We start from the raw sequence: 18,916 nt of genomic DNA on the forward strand, positions 1-18,916 counted from the left end.
GTTCTGTTTACTGCTCCATAGCACCCACCCTCTGTCAGGCCTCAGGTAGCCTTGTCCTGTGTGTGTGCAAACCAACCTTGAGCCAAGGTCTCGCAGGCTTCTACTCCCTGCCTCCCTCCACCGATTTCTGGGACACTCTTTCTGCACACTTCTTTACTATCAGGTGCCTTGCCTCACAGATTCCAGCTGCTTCAGCGGACTCAGACTCTGATCCCTGCCTCCCAGCTCAGCTGAACTTCTGTGCACTGTGTGGACTTCAGCTTGCTGCCACAGTTGGAAGATTGTCTCCAGGCTGAGAGCCAGGGCAGCGATGGCTTTCACTTTGAGTTTCTTTCTATCTCAGTCATCTAGTGCTGCCATAACAGAAATACCACAAGTGGATGAGTTTAGCAGACAGAACTTTATGTCCTCGCAGTCCAGGAAGCTGGAAGTCTGAATTCAGCATACCGGCTCCAGGGGAAGGCTTTCTGTCTCTGTCAGCTCTGGGGGAAGGTCCTTGTCATCAGTCTTCCCCTGGTCGAGGAGCTTTTCAGCACAGGGACCCTGGGGTCCAAAGTTTGCGCACTCCTGGCTCTACTCTCGTGGTGATATGAGGATTCCCCACGCCCCCCCATCTCTCTGCTTGCTTTTCTCTTATTCTCAAAAGAGATTGATTTAAGACACAATGTAATCTTGTAGATTGAGTCCTGCCTCATTAACATAAAGACAAAACTGCGACTAATTCCATCTCATTAACATCATAGAGGTAGGATTTACAACACCTAGGAAAATCACATCTGTGACAAAATGGTAGACAGTCACAGAATACTGGAAATCATGGCCTAGCCAAGTTAGTACATATTTTGGGGGGATAAATTTAATCCATGACAGTACCAACGTAAACAACACACCCACACATAGAACATGCACGGTGCATCTAGGAAAACAATGTGCAAGGGGTTTGTGCAGTTGGCAAAAGAGTATAACGCATGTTATTTGAGTAAAATATGGTACCTCATTGAACAGATAAGGGTGAGGGCATATGCTAGGCAAAGGCGCACCAAATTTTGTCATGAGTCACCGTGATGCTTAATAAAAAACCCAGAACCTGGGCCCCGTCCCAGACCTACTCAATCAGAATCTCAGAGGAAAAGATCTAGGAATATGTATATTTAGTTCATGCCCCAGTGGTTCTTATCATCAGGAAAGTTTGGGAAACACTCCAGGAGGGAGGGGTGGTGGTGTGATGGGGGTGCTGGATGTGGCCCTCCTTGGGAAGAGAAAGGGCAGCATTGATGTCTGCATTCCTTTTTCCCAGATTTATGCTGAAATTATGGTTGGAGATTGTTTTTATTTTGAAAAATGTTTTAAGTGATTATTTTTTCTTCAGGTAAAAGTAATGCATTTACCTAGTGTTCAGTGAAAAAATTAACATTCACTCAGATCCTGAACTATGGTAATTAACTTTCAGGTCCTTTTAGAGGAAAAGGAAGGACTTTTGGAAAAGTTTTAATTCCTCTTTGGCTCCCTGCTCTGAGCAAGAATGTCTTGGTTATGTTTTGAAGCCCTCATCTCCTTCTTCCTGTTCCCTCTGGGGCCCATTAGCAGAGCTAACAGGGTCACTTTCTTTGTTGGGTGTCTCTTTGAGTTTACAGCTGTCCTCACACGGCTGCTTATCACTCCACTCAAGTGAGCAGGAGAATGTGGGATTCGGAAACATGAAATGTGTAAAGCGGGTGCTGGGTGGCTGCCTGGGCGGTAGCGTTTCCTCTTGCTGTGCGTGCACCTTTCCCTTATTCCTTTATCGATGAAAGAAATTGAAGCATCGCTGCTTTTGATATGTTTAGTTCTAAATATGTGTGTTGTAAACGAATCGTTGTTTAGACAGTTTTTCCTTCCCCGAGTCAGTTTTTCTCTTTCCGTTGCACAGACTTCTTCATTTTCTTAAAACTTCCAACAAGATGTTTAAAAAGGAAAGAGTAGTGAAACTGGTTTCACAATATTAACCAAAGTTGAGCTGCAGCTTCAGGGTTGCTCCATGTCCATCCTCCTTGAGTTCAGCTCTTAGGTGGTATTAAAACGTTAGGAAGAAGGAAAACCACATTTTAAAAATGCTCTGGTTCTGACATAGTCTCCGTAAAATCCTGTACAGTAGTAGGTGAGTCTGTAGAGGGTGTATTCCTTCTCCGGAGTACTTGTTGGTCTGAAAAAAGCCACAAAATAATTAGAAATTTCATTATAGGCAAAAAATTGTAAGTATACTTGCTATAAGAGACTTTTCATAGGCTTTATGTGTAAATTTTTCTGATTAAACATGGATTTTTGAAAGAAAGACTATAATTGAACACATTTTAAAATTTTGTTTTTTAGTTAGAAACAGAAAAAAGGGCGTAAGTTTGTTTTATTCCCTTCTTTGTGGCCTGAAAGTTTCTGGGTGGCATAAACAGTTTGCACTCAGTTACTAACCTAAATGTTGGTGGTTCAGACGTATCTAGTGGTGCCACAGAAGAAAGGCCTGGCAATCTGCTTCTGTAAAGATTACAGCCAGGAAGACCCTGCGGAGCAGCTCTACCCTGTAGCACATGGGGTTGCCATGAGTCGGAATTGTCTTGACAGCAGCAGTTAATGTTGCTCAACTGCTAACCAAAAGGTTGAAGGTTTGAGTCTACCCAGAGGTGCCTTGGAAGAAAGGCCTGGGGACTTACTTCTGAAAAACCAGCCATTGAAAACCCAGTGGAGCACAGTTCCCTGACACACATGGAGCCACTGTGAGTCAGAGTCCACTCAACAGCAGCTGTCCTTTTTTTTTTTAAAGTGAGGCATATTTTGTTTATGCCGTCATTAAGATTATCTTTTCTTACCTAACCCCAGCATGTATATCTGTACCACATCCCCCCAGCAGGCCCCTGGGCATGTCACCTCACTTTGAACATACTACGATCAAGTCACATTATATATCTTTTGCTTAGGTATTAGTAGCCTTTATTAATGAAATTGTAGTAATTTTCCCAGAACAATGTGTGTCAATGACGCCTCACTGAAGCACCTATTTTCAGTTGCCTGATTAGATTTTCTAAAATGTTGCCGAGAACCTGGGGACACTCCAGGCCACCACAGTTGGATATAGCATTTTTTATTCTTTTGGGAATTTAATAGACTTCATTTTTCAGCAGTTTTAGGTTTACAGAAAAACTGCGCAGCAAGTAGAGTTCCGTAGCCCCTGTGTCCCCACGCATGGTTTTCCCAGTTATTAACACCTTGCATTCCTGTAGTACGGTTGTTACAGCAGATGAACCAACATTGATTCATTATTACTAACCAAAACCTGTATTTTACATTAGGGTTCATGCTTTGTCCTGTGCGGTCCTATGGGTTTTGCCAAATATGTAATGTCATATCAAATTAAGTACTTTGAGTTTAGAATATATTTTTGATGACCTGAATTATCTAATGTTCTAGTTCGTATTTTATTGCTGTGTAATTCAGAGGAAAGCACCATTGTTTCTAAAATTGGCATGAAAGGAAGCAGCCTTCTGGGTTTTGGCAAGTGCGTAATGTCGTGTGTCCACCATTCCAGCCTCATGTGGAATAGTTTCACTGCCCTGAATATGCCCTGGGCTCCACCTGTTCACTTCTTACCTCTCCTGAGCCCCTGGAAATCACTGATCTTTTTGCTGTCTCTGTAGCTTGGCTTTTCCCAGAATGTCAAAAAGCTGGAATCATACAGTATGTAGGGAGTAGAATTTTTCATGGAGCATTGTCACCAGTGAACACCCACCAGTTGTCTGTTGGGTACTGTCATGGATTGAATTGTGTCCCCCCAAAATTTGTGTCAACTTGGTTAGGCCATGATTCCCAGTATTGTGTGGTTGTCCTCCATTTTGTGACTGTAGTTTTGTGTTGAGAGGATTAGGGTGGGAATATAACACCCTTACTAAGGTCACAGCCCTGATCAATGTAAAGGGAGTTTCCCTGGGGTTTTCCTTTTATCTTACAAGAGACTAAAGGGAAGGAAAGCAAGCAGAGAGTGGGGACCTCATACCACCAAGAAAGAAGCACTAGGAGCAGAGCTGGTCCTTTGGACCTGGGGTTCCTGCGGAGAAGCTCCTGGTCCAGGGGAAGATTGATGACAAGGACCTTCCTCCAGAGCTGACAGAGAAAGGCTTTGCCTGGAGCTGATACCCTGAATTTGGACTTGCTGCCTACTAGACTGTGAGAGAATAAATTTCTCTTTGTTAAAGCCACCCACTTGTGGTGCTTCTGTTATAGCAGCACTGGATGACTGACAGGTACTCTGTACAGCGGCTGCTAGAATAACCGAGTTTCTGGAGTCCTGGCGATCTTCTGGGTTGTTCTTCACTCTGTAGGGGCTGCATTCCCAGGGTGTTGCAGAGGCAGCCTCAGGGACTCTGGCTGTCTCCAGTGAATCCTGTCTCAGGCCCTTTGAGGTCATGGGGTAAAGGGAATGTGGAGAAACTTAGTCTGATGAATTTAGTTACCTGGATTCTCAGAACTAGCCTGTGCCTGATCCTAGCCTGATGCCAGAGCAGGTGACGTAGGGCCCCACCTTTGGGGTCGTTCTTGGGGTTTGCATTGTGGCTCTCATGCTCAGAGGCTCAGTTGTCCACAGGGCAGGACCTGGCCCGTTGACTCTCTACATGTTTTACTTTACCCAGGTAGGCATAGTGGTGCAATGGCAAAAGGTGGCCAGTGGAGTTAAAAGAAAGCTAATGATCCCTCCAGTATGTAAGTACCAAACCGTTCAAAAGTTACAGAGCTTTCTGTATAGGTTTGCATCTTGTATGCCAGCAATAGACAGTCAGGCCAAAAAAAAAAAACACGAAGTGTCGGAGCTGTCATACAGAAAGTGGCAGGGTTGTCGATTTTGTATGAACTTTTTTTTTGGTTTCCTTGGATCTCATTTCTTCTGCAGAACCATAGGAGGGAGTCTGATGGTCTCTGTGGAGTAGCCCCCTGATAGCGTACTCATTGAATGGGAAAGGAGGGTATTAGGCCATCTTTGAGCCCTTCTCTCACAAACAGAGGTTAATGGCTTTAGATTATGTAATCAGTGGCTGGAAAGTAGGTGTGGCAGCATTGCTAAGCAACCCTGGCCCAGGGTATTGGAAAAATACAGGCAATTTTCTGCTTCAAGTGAGCTAAACATACTCATCATAGTTGCTTGTTGCAGTAATACCCAATTAACCAGGAAGCCACATTATCTGATAAACTCAACTCAGAGATAGGACCATGAACCATGAAATAAGTCAAAAACTCAAAATAGGAGCACAAAGCACTTGTGTTCTTCTGCTCGTTTGTGTGCCTGTTCAGAGCCTATTTATTTACTCTGACTTGACTAGTTAGTAAGTCCTCTCCTATTGTAAAAACAGTCGGAGGCCATGGTGAGATGGTTTGAAAAGGTGAAGGAACAGCTGATGGCCTGAGAGCAAGGAAGAAGATGGCATTATAAAGTACGCAGAATCCAAAAGCATGACCATTTGGGCCGCTCCATCAGGAACAGTGTCCCCACACGAAGGGCCCTTGTCCCTGGGTAAGCGTCGGGTTGCTCACAGTGAGTCTGCACCATGAAGAGGATTATCAGAAGTTTCCATCTTCTGTTTGAAAAGGACTATTAGAGAAGTTGGAAACCCTGGTGGCGTAGTGGTTAAAAGCTACAGCTGCTAACCAAGAGGTCGGCAGTTCGAATCCACTAGGCGCTCCGTGGAAATCCTATGAGGCAGTTCTTCTCTGTCCTTTGGGGTCACTATGAGTCGGAATCAACTTGATGGCAGCGGGTTTGGTTTTTTGGTTTATTAGAGAAGGGTTGGGGTGGGGGTGGGGGTGGGGGTTCCTTAAAATGAAGAGTGGAATCTTACAGGGATAATACATTTCACCAACATAAGGAATTCACTTCAGTGAAAAGATCATTCTTTTCCCCCAAATTCGTTTGATGATGATATTGGTGTGTCCACACATGGGTTTAGTATTTCACGTCCACTGATTAAAATAATTAAGAAAGGAGAAGCAGTTTGTTTTTCAAATGAAAGATAAATATTACTTGGTTTATTTTATTTTTTTAAGTTGAACAAAATTAATGTTTTCGTCTAGATGATAAAGGTCTCTTGTAATCCTAGATGTATTTTCATGTCTACCCACTGTAGTAACCACCCATAAAATGGATCTCTACTTTCCTGGAATTTGCATTTCATTCAAACAATATGGTGAGCGTTCACAGCTCACCATATTTTTTTTATAAGGGCCACATAGATGCTAGTATAGCCAATGATTAGATAGTTTTCCAGTTTTTACATAATACAGACAGCAGTGTGACTGACACGATTAGAGGTAAACTTCCACCCGTAATTCCTCAGCGTATAAACATTTCCAGGCTTTTGACAGGCCAGATTTCCCCCCAAAGAGTTGAAACTCTTCGCATTGCCCCCGGTGAAATGACATGGCCCTACAGCCTCACCAAGACTGGATATTTTGTTTCTTAAATCTTTGCCAATTTTACTAACTTCACAGGTGAAAAATAATACTTCTTCACTATTTTAATTTACATGTCTTTGAGTAGTAATGAATTTGAGTATCTGTATAGTTTCATTGGCCATTGTTTTTCCTTTGTGAATTTCCTGCACATGTTTTTTACCTTTTTAGATTCTAGATTGGGGGGCTTTTATAATTCTTAATGATATTCAGATGCTCTTGATTTATTAAAGATATTAGCCCTGGGTCTGGCATACACTGCAAGTATTGTTTTCAGCTTGTTTTTCTTTCCTTTTGTTCACGGTGGAACTATTTTCCTTTCACAAGGAAAGCATACTTCAGCAACCGGCTTCCTTGTATAACATGTCAGCTTCAGGAAGTGTAGAGCCAGAATATCAGTAGAATGGTGGTGTCTTAATTTGCAGATTGTTTTTCTCTTCACTAGACATGAGCTTTTTTTTTTTTTTTTTAAATAACACATTATCTTCTAGTTTCTGGATCGAAAGTCCAGGGATGAAACAATAACGCACGTGAGGAACGTGCTTCTTAGATCAGTCAAGTCTACGAGACCAAATGGGCAACACCTGCCCAAAAGCAAGAAGGGACAGGAAACCTGGATAAAGGGACATAGGGAGCCGGGGGTGGAAAGAGAAAGGGGGAGAGTGCTTACACATTGTGGGGATTGCAGCCAATGTCATGAAACAATTTGTGTATAAATTTTTGAATGAGAAACTGATATGTGCTGTAAACTTTAACCTAAAGCACAAATTAAAACACACACCCACACACACCCACACACCCACACACCCACACCCCCACACCCACCCCCCCCACCCCACCCCCGTCATGGCTTAGCAGGGTCCTCTGTTTTGGGTCTCACAAGGCTGCAATCAAGGTGTTGACTGGGCTGGGTTCTCACTGAGAGACTTGACCGGGAAAGATCCCACTTCCATATTTACCCAAGTTGTTTGGGAGCATTTCCTTGAGGTGATACGACTGTTCTTGTAACTACCACCTAGGGGCCACCCTCAGGCTGCTTGAGGGCCAAATAACCTTTTTTTTTTTTAATGTTTTATTGTGCTTTAGGTGAACGTTTACACAGCAAATTAGTTTTTCGTTCAGTAATTCATGAAACAAATTGTTTCATGATGCTGATTGCAATTCCCTTGAAGCGCCAGCATTCCCCATTTCCACCCTGGGTGCGTGTTTCCATTCCTTCCCCTTTCCCTGCCTCTCCCGTGCCTTCTCGTCTTTGCTTTTGGGCAAATGTTGTCCTTTTGGTCTCCTATAGTTGGTTGTCCTAAGGAGTACGTTCATTAAGGGTGGTGGTGGTATTTTATAGGCCAGCCTGTTATTTGGCTGAAAGGTGGCCTCTGGGAGTGGCTTTAGTTCCATGTTAGTGAGTTGTCCTAGGGCAGTCGTCTGGGGGGTTCCTCTAGTCTCTATCAAGCCAGTAAGCCTGGTCTTTTGTATGAATTTAAATTTTGCTCTGTATATTTTATCTGTTCTAACTGGAACCTTCTATTGTGATCCTGATCAGATCGGTGAGTAGTGGTAGCCGGGCACCATCTAGTTCTTCTGGTCTCAAGTTAGAGGAGGCTGTGGTTCGTGTGGGCCATTAGTCTTGTGGACTAATTGTTTCCTTGGGTCTGGTTTTCTTCATCTTCCTTTGCTCCAGATAGGAAGAGACCAATAGTTGTATCTTAGATGGCTTGCCTGCTTGCTTTTAAGATCCCAGACACTATTCACCAAACTAGGATGTAGAACATTATCCTTATGAACTATGTTATGCCAGTTGATCTCGATGTCCCCCGAGACTATGGTCCTCAGCCTTCAAGCCCAGTAGGTCAGCCCCCAGAGGTATTTGGTTAAGTCTGAGAAGTTTTCAACTGGAGCCCTGGTGGCACAGTAGTTAAGAGCTCAAGCTGCTGACCAAAAGGGCAGCAGTTCAAATCCACCAGGCGCTTCTTGGGAACCCTATGGGGCAGTTCTACTCTGTGCTCTAGGGTCGCTATGAGTTGGAATCGACTTGACGACACAATAGCAACAACAAGAAATTTCCATGACTGTATCCCCTATGTGCTCAATTATAGATATGACTGCATGTAGCCCTTGCAGACACGTATGTTAAAATCTCCAACCTTGCCTGTATAGGCATGTGGATATAAACCCGTATGTCCTGGCACAGCTATTTAGCCTACATATCTACTTACGTACTCACTCACAGGTTATTGGTTGTTATTACGGTGTTTGCAAAATTGTATTATAGTATTTATTGTAGTTGCCCTTTATTCTCTGTATTTCTCAGTGTCTTCTTTTGCCTTGGTCATGTGGTGCCGAGTTGCCCTATACATGTCTATTATGCAGTTAGTATTTTCCCCTCCCTCCCTTCCCATCCCTGGTGTAAACCTGTGTGTAAACCTGTTCTTGCCTTGTTATACTTGTGGTTTTACATAATATTTGTCCTTTTGTGATTGACTTATTTCACTTAGCATAATGTCCGCCAGGTTCATCCGTGTTTTGAGATATTTTGCTGATTTCATCATTCATTGTTCTTTATCGTTGCATAGTGTTCCACCGTATGTATGTACCAAGTTTATCCATTAAGGATGGATAATTGCAATCTGTTTTCTCATCGGCAAAGTAGGAATAATTTTACTTTGTAGAGTCGTTTCCTATTTGGTAGTTTGGCATTTAGTAGGTGCCCACCAGTGGCAGCTCCTTTTATGATCATGATGACGTAAGTGACCACAGCCTAGTCTGTGTACCCAAGAGGTTGGTAGATACTGAGGGTAACAGGTCTACAGGTGGATCATTGTAGTTAGTTATCCTAAAAGCTCTTCTGGAGGTGTAAGCAGTGTTTTTGTTGTAGGTGGAATCTTAAATCATTGATATCGTGCCTCTTCTCTTGTTATATACAGCATTTAATGCTACAGGTTTCCTCTAAGTCTTGCTTTAGCTGTATCCCACAAATTTTGATAGTGGTGTGTTTTTATTATTCATTTAAAAATATTTCTGATTCCTCTCTTGGTGTCCCCTTTGACACATGAATTATTCAGAAGTTACATTGCTTAATTTCCAAATATTTGAAGTTTTTGGCAAAATCTTACTGAGTTCTCATCTAATTTTGTTGTCATCAGAGAATATTCTCTGAAGCACTACTATATTTAGAAATGTATTGATTTTTCTTTTTTTATTTAATGACTCAGCATAAAGCCTGTCTTGGTGACTGTCCCACGTGTACTTCAGAAAACTGTTCTGCAGTTGTTGGGTGTGTGTGTGTGTTTTGTTTTTCCTTCTAATTGTGCATTATGTGAAAGTTCATAGAACAAATTAATTTCCCTTTCAATAGTTTGTACGTAAAGTGTTTCATGACCTTGGGTTCATTCTTCACAATGTATCAGCACTCTTCCCATTTCTGCCGCAGGCTCACCGTTTTCTTTTGTCATGATTTGCTACCCTGTTATGGATTGAATTGTGTCCCCCCAAAATGTGTGTCAACTTGGCTAGACCACGATTCCCAGTATTTTGTGATTGTCCATCATTTTGTCATCTGAAGTGATTTTCTTATGTGTTGTAAATCCTACCTCTATGATGTTAATGAGGCAGGATTAGAGGCAGTTATATTAATGAGACAGGACTCAATCTACAAGATTAGGCTATGTTTTAAGTCAGTCTCTTTTGATATATAAGAGAGAGAAGTGAGCAGAGAGACATGGGGACCCCATACCACTAAGAAAGAAGAGCGAGGAGTGGAATGCAACCTTTGGACTTGGGGCCCCTGCACTGCAAATCTCCTAGACAAGAGGGAAGATTGGTGACAAGGACCTTTCCCCAGAACTGACAGACAGATAAAGCCTTCTCCTGGAGCTGGCACCCTGAATTTGGACTTCCATCCGCCCAAACTGTGAGAGAATAAATTTCTGTTTGTTAAAGCCATTCACTTGTGGTATTTTTGTTATAGCAGCACTAGATAACCAAGACATATCCTCTTCTTCTCATCTTTATTTATGGGCAAGTAATACCCTTTTGATTTCATATAACTGGTTGTCCTAAAGAGTTCGTTTCTCTTGGGTGTTATCATTTATTATGTGTTTGTCCATTGTTTAGCTGGGAGGGGGTCTGCCTTCACTTGCAGGTCAGAAAGGGTGTCTTAGGCATAGTCTCGGAGGTTCTTCCAGTCTCCGTCAGACCAGTAAGACTGGTCTTTTTTGTGAATTTGACTTTTTGTTCTACTGTTTGCTCTCACTCTATCCAGGACCCTCAGCTGTGATCCCAATCAGAGCAGTTGTTTGTGGTAGCCAGGCACCATTTAGTACTTCTGGTCTTGGGGTTGTGTATCCTGTGGTTCGTGTGGTCCATTGGTCCTTTGGACTAACTGCTCCCTTGAGTCTTTGGTTTTCTTCACTATCCTTTGCTCTGGACAGGAAGAGATCAATTATTGTCTCTTAGGTGGTGACTTGTAAGTATTTGAGACTGTGCTCACCAAAGTAGGATGCAGACCATTATCTTTGTGTACTATGTTGTGCCAGTTGACATAGATGTCCCCCAAGTCTGTCGTCCTTTGTGTTCATCCTGGAAGGTGTTTGGTTGTGTCCGAAAGGCTTCTCTGATTATACCCTTTGTGTGCTGCATATGAGCCACACTTACAGTCATGTATGTAGAAATATCCATGACCAAACCTGTATCTGCTGGTAGGTGTGTTCCCTTATGTCCTTCCACATCTCTTGGGATGCCTACCTACCTATTTGTCCATTTGTAAATTATTGTTTGTTAATGCTATTGCTGCAGGATTGTCTAAGCTACAGTAGTTACTGAAGTTGTCCTTTGTTCTGTGTTCCTCCCAGTGTCCGCTCTTGCCCTGGTCATGGTGTACTTACTTCCTCCGTATTAAGTATTGTCTTTGGCTTCACCAATGTTACGTGTCTTCTATCTAATTGGTAATTTTCCCTCCCTCCACCACCCATCCCTGGTAACCATTGAAGAATATTTTTTTTTTCCTGTTTGTAGACCTTTTGTTGTTACTTTACAGTAATGATCTGCATTGGCCCTTTTGTGATTGAATTATTTCACTCAGCATAATATCCTCCTCGTTCATCTATGTTGTGAGATGTTTTGCAGATTCATTATTATTCTTAATTTGCATCGTATTCCATTGTGTGTATGTACCACAGTTTATTAATCCATTCATCTGTCCATGGGCCCTTAGGTTGTTTCCATCATTTTGCTATTATATGAATAATGCATTAATGAACATGGGCTATGTATATGTCTGTTTGTGTCCAGACTTTTATTTCTTTAGGGTATATACCCAGGAGTGGAATTGCTGGATCATATGGTATTTCTATTTCTAGCTTTTTTGAGGCAGTACCATACTGTTTCCATAGTTGTTTTACCAATTTACAGTCACACCAGCAGCGTAAAGAGTTCCAGTCTCCCTACTTCCTTGCCAGCATTTGTTTCCTGTTTTTTTGAGCAGCGCCATTTTTGCTGAGATCACATGGTATCTCACTGTAGTTTTGATTTGCATCTCTAGCAGCTAATAACTCGAGCATCTTTTCGTGTGCGTATTAGCCACATCATGCTTAGTAAAGTAGAGGGTCAGCACAGAAGAGGAAGGGCCTCAATCAGATGGATTGACCCTGTGTTCAAGCACAGCAACGATTGCCAGGATGGTGGAGGAACGGGCAGTGTTTGTTCTGCAGTACATAGGGTCGCTGTGAGTTGGAACTGACTCGACGGCACCTGACAACAACAACATTTATCTCCTTAGTTTTACCCTCATTTTAAAAAATATTTTATTTTTGTTCTTTTTGAGAATATGCAGCAGAACATAAACCAGTTTAGTGACACTGATAACACTTTTCTAGCTGTGCAGCCATTCTCACCCTGCTTTCTGAGTTGTTTCTCCCACATTGATGTAAACTTATTGCCCCCTAAGTTTCCCAACTAATCTTTCAAGGTGCTGTTGTGAATTTGATCTCATGCGGATAGACCTTAAAAGAGCACAAGGCAGGCATTCTTTACTAGTTAAGCTAAACTGTCGCTGGATTTTAAGAAAACTTTAGAGGTTATTTTTGGTTTAAGGTTTAAAGATTATGGCAGTAGTTTCAGGGGTTCATCCGGCTTCTGTGGCTCCAGGAAACCTGGATTCCATGAGAATCTGAAATTCTGTTCTGCATATCCCCTCTTTTGGTCAGGATTTCTCTATGGAATCTTTGATCAACATGTTCAGTAATGGTAGCCAGGCACCATCCAGTTCTGATCTCATGGCGAAGGAGGCACTTATCTACACGTTGCATTTCCTCCCCCTACTCCTGATTCTCCTTTTTCTTGTGTTGCTCTAGGCAAATAGGGATTGATTGTTGTACCTTGGATGGCTGCTTGCACATTTTTAAGACCCCAGGAACTAGGCATTGGACTAGAAGGTAGAACAGAAGTACTAAAGATGATATTAGGCCATTTAACTGGGATGTTCTATGGAACCATGACCATAAACCTCAAACCAAGGGACCAAATCCCAGGAGGTTTTTAGTTGTAATATGCAGCCTCAGTAGCTACTCTTTTTTTTTTTGGAGTCATTACTATAAATATGTATTTCATGTAACTTTCACCAATTCATCCTCTTACAGCTGTACACCTTATTGATAGCAATTACAATAATCGACTGTGCAACCTTACCCTTAATCAGGGTGATTTTTCCATCAGCATAAACCTAAAGTCAGTATTCCCTAAGCAGTAACTCCCCCCTTCCCATCCCTGCCCCTGGTAACCACTAATATACTTTGGTCTCTGTGCTTTTGCCTGGTCTTATCTTTTTATATAAGTGAGGTCTTACAATATTTGTCCTTTCTGATTGACTTATTTCACCCAGTAGTGTCCTCAAGCTCCAGTCATACTGTAGCATATATCAAGGCTCCAGAGCCTTGGTGGCTCACTGGTTAAGATCTCAGCTGTTAACCAAAGGGTCGACAGTTTGAATACACCAGCCACTCTTTGGAAACTCTGTGGGGCAGTTCTGCTCAGTCTTGTAGGGTCGATGTGAGTCAGAATCAACTCGACAGCAATGGGTTTTTTTGTTTGTTTTTATTAAGACTCCATTTCTCTTCCTGGCTGAGTAGTATTCATTTGAATGTATGTACCATGTTTTGTTTATCCATTCATCTGTTGATGGGCATTTAGGTTGTTTCCACAGCTATTGTGAATAGTGTTGCAGTGAATATTGATGTACAAGTATCTGTTTTACTCTCTGCTTACAAGTCTTTTGGGTATATACCTAGCAGCGGAATTGCTTTTTTTTTTTTTAAGGATGCCTGGTAGTTAGCGTTCGACCGCTAACTGAAAAATTGGCAATTCGAACCCATGAGCTGTTTCTGGGAAAAAGATGTGGCAGTCTGCTTTTGTAAGGATTTGTAGTCTAGGACACTAGGACACCCTGTGGGGCAGTTCTACTCTGTCCTTCAGGGTCTCTCTGAGTTGAATCAGCTTGATGGCAGCAGGAATATGGTAGCGCTGTTTTTATTTATTTATTTTTTTGAGGATCTACCACTGTTTTCCACAGTGGCTGTACCATTTTGCATTCCCATTAGCAGTGGATTAAGGGTTCCAGTTTCCCCACATCCTCACCAACATTTGTTATTTTCGGTTTATTTATTATTTATTTTCCTTATCCATCACTCTAACTTGGAAAAATTCACTGTCCGTGTTGCCTTCTGAACTCCTTAGCTGCCTCCCAGGCCATCTTTCTAACCATGTTTTGGGTATTGTGTAAACCGCCTCCTCATTTTCTTTCCCTGTGTTTTTTCCCCCTTGCTGCTCTGCTTACTGTCCAGTGCATATGTGAACCACAGGTGTTTGTATACGTATCTTGTCCTTGTCTCTAAAGACAGGAAAACAGGAAGTGTCAGTCAGCGGTCCTATCTCCTGGAGCCCCTGGTGTCCTCTACAAATACTCATTGTCATTGGACTCTCACAGGCACCCACTGTCTCGGCAGGGTGAAGTGTTACTTCCGTTCACAGAATGAGGAATCCAAGACCCAAAGGATACACATGACATGAATGAGGTCACACAGAGAATTAACCCCTGATGTCCCGATGTACAAGCCATGTCTCCTCGTTGTTTTCCACAGGCACCTTCTGCACTCTCATCTAATTTAGTTCAAAACCACTTTGGTTGGCTTTTAAGGATAAACTTCAATTGTTTTGTGCTTTGGTTGTGCCAAAATTCAGGGTAGATATGAGATTGGGATTTTGCTCTTACCTCCTACTCCCCCCTTTGGTGAGCTCACACATCAAAGCTGCTGCTGTTTGAAGGCTCAAGGATAAATGCTGGTTGCTAGAGCCCTACTGTCAGAAATGATTCTGGTTGTCTTTAAATCACACAAAACAAAACTAAAAGACTCAGGCCCAACCCAGCTGCTGCGGAGTCAGTTCTGACTCATGGTGACCCCATGTATGTCAGAGTAGAACTGTGCTCCATAGGGTTTTCAATGGCTGATATTTTGGAAATAGATTGCCAGGCCATTCTTCTGAGGTGCTTCTGGGTGGATTCGAACCTCCAGTTAGCAGCAGTGCGTGGTAATCGACTGCATCCCCCAGGGGCTTCACAAGACCTCACGAGAATGTGCTCAGTTTTGCTGTTTTCTAAGGGTGACATAGTATCACTGTGGGAATAGAATTTTGTCTCTCATTTTTATTTCAGGCACTCCACCTCAGTAACAGGGCCATGGGGAAGACCACCACAGGCCAGATAGTCAATCTGCTGTCCAATGATGTGAACAAGTTTGATCAGGTAAGTTGCAGTAGACAATGCTTTTTCATTTTATGTCCTTTTTCTGTTTTAACTACCTGGAATGTCAGGTGCCAGATTTTGCCTTAGGCCAGGATTCTATTGAGGACATGAGACAAAGGCATTTTTTTAATCCAAATCTCAGGTTTTTTGTGTACGACTTGGAAGTAATGATATGTGTTGTGTCCTATAGATTAGAGTTTTGTTCTAATACTTCCTACAACGTAGTTCAGTAATAATAATTAAAAAAACCATTGCTGTTGAGTTTATTCTGACTCATGGTGACACTCTAGGACAGAGTAGAACTGCCCATAGGGTTTCCAAGGAGCAGCTGGTAGATTCAAACTGCCGACCTTTTTGGTTAGCAGTTATAGTTCACTGTAGCTCTTAACCACTGCACCACCAAGGCTCCAGTTCAGTAATAAGCAGGTAATAGACAGGCAGACAGCAGTGTCTTTGCCCATCTTAGTTAAATGTACCTAATAGTTCTCCTTGAGTGCCGTTTCTTAGCTCTTAGCATGTTGCATTGGTTTTGTCTGCTGAATTGTCTTTCTCCTTCTCTAGATTTGAACACGTGGTAGGTGATAAACCTACCTAAACCAGTTGCCATCGAGTTGATTCTAACTCATGGCCACCCTCTGCGTGTCAGAGTAGAACCGCGCTACATAGTGTTTTCAGTAGCTGTTGGTTGCTTTCCCTGAGCCTAGTACAGTGCCTCATATATCAGGAAGCAATTGGTACATAATGCTGGATGGGTGGGTCCTGGCCAGGAATAACCTTACTCCCCTTTATCTCATCACCCCCTTTTCTTATGCTTACCTCGTGGAAGTAATCACATTATTCCAGCTACTGGTCAGACGTCCTTACTGTACTAGGAGTGCATTGAATACAACTTCTTATTCAAGTATTCATTCATCAAACATGAGCTAAGGTCCCGACTTGGTTTCTTCTCTGGAGAATGTGGTAGGTGCCATAATACAGACTCTCCTGGGGTGCTAGACATCCCCAGGGAAGGTAGGGGCTGAATTTTGTGTCCAAGAGGTTAAAGTTTTAGGAATAGACGAAACCAAAATCTTTCTCCCAACACTGCTGGCCAAGTTGCTTCCTGCAGTTACCTGAAGCCTGCTCCTTGTTGCACCTGAATGGCTTCACCTACAGTAGATACCTAGCTTTTTTGCTTTACCAGGTTTAAAACTCACTGTGATAATTTCTGTTTGTTCTTAACAGACCAGATTGTTTGTATGCTGGGTTCTTAATGGTGTTGTCTTTATATAGTCCTAAAAGCTCTTTGTCTTTTTCTTTTAAGGTAACGATCTTTTTACACTTTCTATGGGCAGGACCACTGCAAGCAATCGCGGTGACTGTCCTTCTCTGGATGGAGATAGGAATATCATGTCTCGCTGGAATGGCAGTTCTGATTATCCTTCTGCCTTTGCAGAGCTGCATCGGGAAGTTGTTCTCGTCACTGCGGTAAGAGAAATACTGATTTGGAAAACATGTCATATTTGCTAACGTCCACCATCTGCCGATGCTTTAGTTCAGAAACAAAGTAAATGCCTGCCTTGTAGTATTTCTTTGATTGTGTTGCAGCCTCTGCCAGCTTAGCCAGTGGGCCTCCAGCCTCAAGACGAAGGCTCATCTTTCAGCAGGAAAAGTGAAGGGGCATTCATGGGCTCTTCCCAGCAAGCTTTTCAGGCCCTGTAGCCCCCATAAGTAGTGTCCTTAAGCAGAATTTGGAGTCCCTGGGTATTTCAAACATTAATGCACTCAGCTGCTAACCAAAAGGTTGGAGTTTCAAGTCCACAAAGGCACCATGGAAAAAATGCCTGTCAATCTATTTATGAAAAATCAGCAGTAGAAAACCCTGTGGAGTACGGTTCTACTCGGACACACATGGGGTCGCCATGAGTCGGAATCGACTGGACGACAACTGGTCGGTTAAACAGAATTTATGTTATGTAGAAGTTATAAAAACATTACTATATTTTTATGCAAGTAACTCTTGCCTTCTACATTTATTATTTTCGCAAGTATCACCTCGCGGGGGGAGGGCGAGGTGGCAAACTTAGAAGGCAGTTGTTATTCATGTAAAAATACGGTATCTATTAAATAATTAAAAAACCCAAACCTGTTGCTGTCGAGTCGATTCCAACTCATAGTGACCCTGTAGGACAGAGTAGAACTGCTCCATAGGGTTTCCAAAGAGTGGCTGGTGGATTTGAACTGCTGACCTTTAGGTTAGCAGCCTAGGTCTTAACCTCTGTACCACCAGGGCTCCCTTAAATAACAGTAAATTTAAATAGTTTATAGGCCCAACTCTAGCTATTTATATTGTTTGTTATGTTTGTGTTATAGCCGTTTTTATGTGTGTGGAGCGGAGGGTAGAGGGTTGTTTTTATAAACTGTGTGAGGGCCAGGTCAGTCTTAATTGTCTTTATAAAGACCCGGAGCCCTTAGCCGAGCATGGGCTGGAAGAGTGGCTGTTGATGAGCAGCCTAATGATGATGGGGAAGGGAAGCAGGTCCCAGAGGGTTGGAAGTAGGTTATTGTCAAGGTCATCAGGTGGCTAGCCATGTTATGTTGTTTGGAATGCATTGAATTCATTCTTCTGTACCTTTGCTCTTGGCATTTTCTAGTTGCAATTTCCTTTCTCCTCATTGCCGTTTGGAAAAATGTTGCTTCAAGGCCCAGTTCAAATGCTACTTGTACCCTGAAGCTTTTCATGCTTTCGCCTTTCTGAATAGAGTTAACAGCCTGTCCCATTCTGCTCCCAGCACAGCATTCCTGTTTTATTACATCACAGTTATGCTGTTGTTAGATTTGGGTACCCTTCTGCTTCTCCACCCAACTGTGAGCTCCTTGAGGGGACGGGTTGTGTCTTACTCATTTTCTTATCTTTCTTAGCAGATATTGCAAGTTCTCCAAAATATTTGTTGAATTGGGATAAATTGTTGGCTTTCTAATTGAAGTCTTTTTCCATTTGTATTTTGAGTAGGATCTGGTTGCATTGTCTGAGCTTTAGGGAATCATTTGATCCATGGTCTCTGCCTGTGCCTCCTCTGATAAGAGCAGTCAGACTGGGTCCGTACGGCTCATCTCTCATGTCTCATGCCCCTTTAGAAGCAAGACTGCGACTTTCACGGATGTCAGGATCAGGACCATGAATGAAGTTATAACCGGCATAAGAATAATAAAAATGTATGCTTGGGAAAAGTCATTTGCAGACCTCATTACCAATTTGAGAAGGTAAGATTTTGTATATATCATGCCATATTTTCATACTTTTAACTATTTTTATTGACTACACCCACTCCTCACTTATCAACATGGTTAGGTTCCAAAGACCAGGTCATTATACAAAAATCAGTATTATACAAAAATGGAGGATGACCACATCAGCTCACAAAAATGGAGAATGACTACATCATTTATAACTGCCAAATTACATCATCCGTAACTGCCATATCACATCATTACATAGCTGCCAAATCACTGAGAATCATGGGCCAGCCAAGTAGACACATAACCTTAACCATCACAGCCACTGTTACTGTCGTTTTGTACCTCAGCGTTCATTACTGCCAGAAGTACTTCGTTAACGCACAGAATAGTCGGATAATAGATTTTTTACTATTGTCGTAAATGTGAAATGTCGGATAAAAT

At 42.4% G+C, this 18,916-nt stretch overlaps 1 protein-coding gene across 5 annotated transcripts in view; it reads left to right on the forward strand.

Annotated features, from left to right (window-relative positions):
* Positions 1 to 18,916, forward strand: part of ABCC4 (ATP binding cassette subfamily C member 4 (PEL blood group)) — a 323,862-nt gene that overhangs the window by 84,733 nt on the left and 220,213 nt on the right. For 3 of the 5 annotated variants that reach the window (XM_064269982.1, XM_064269981.1, XM_010589388.3), the window contains exons 5-7: positions 15,167 to 15,256; positions 16,560 to 16,723; positions 18,374 to 18,499. In XM_064269982.1, the coding sequence (XP_064126052.1) occupies positions 15,167 to 15,256; positions 16,560 to 16,723; positions 18,374 to 18,499 (380 nt within the window). Of the gene's footprint in view, positions 1 to 1,410; positions 4,269 to 15,166; positions 15,257 to 16,559; positions 16,724 to 18,373; positions 18,500 to 18,916 lie in introns of those variants that run through there. The other 2 variants (XM_023547267.2, XM_023547268.2) reach the window with 2 other exon arrangements.

This window comes from Loxodonta africana, chromosome 17, assembly GCF_030014295.1.
Source record: "Loxodonta africana isolate mLoxAfr1 chromosome 17, mLoxAfr1.hap2, whole genome shotgun sequence".
Lineage (NCBI taxonomy): Eukaryota > Metazoa > Chordata > Mammalia > Proboscidea > Elephantidae > Loxodonta > Loxodonta africana.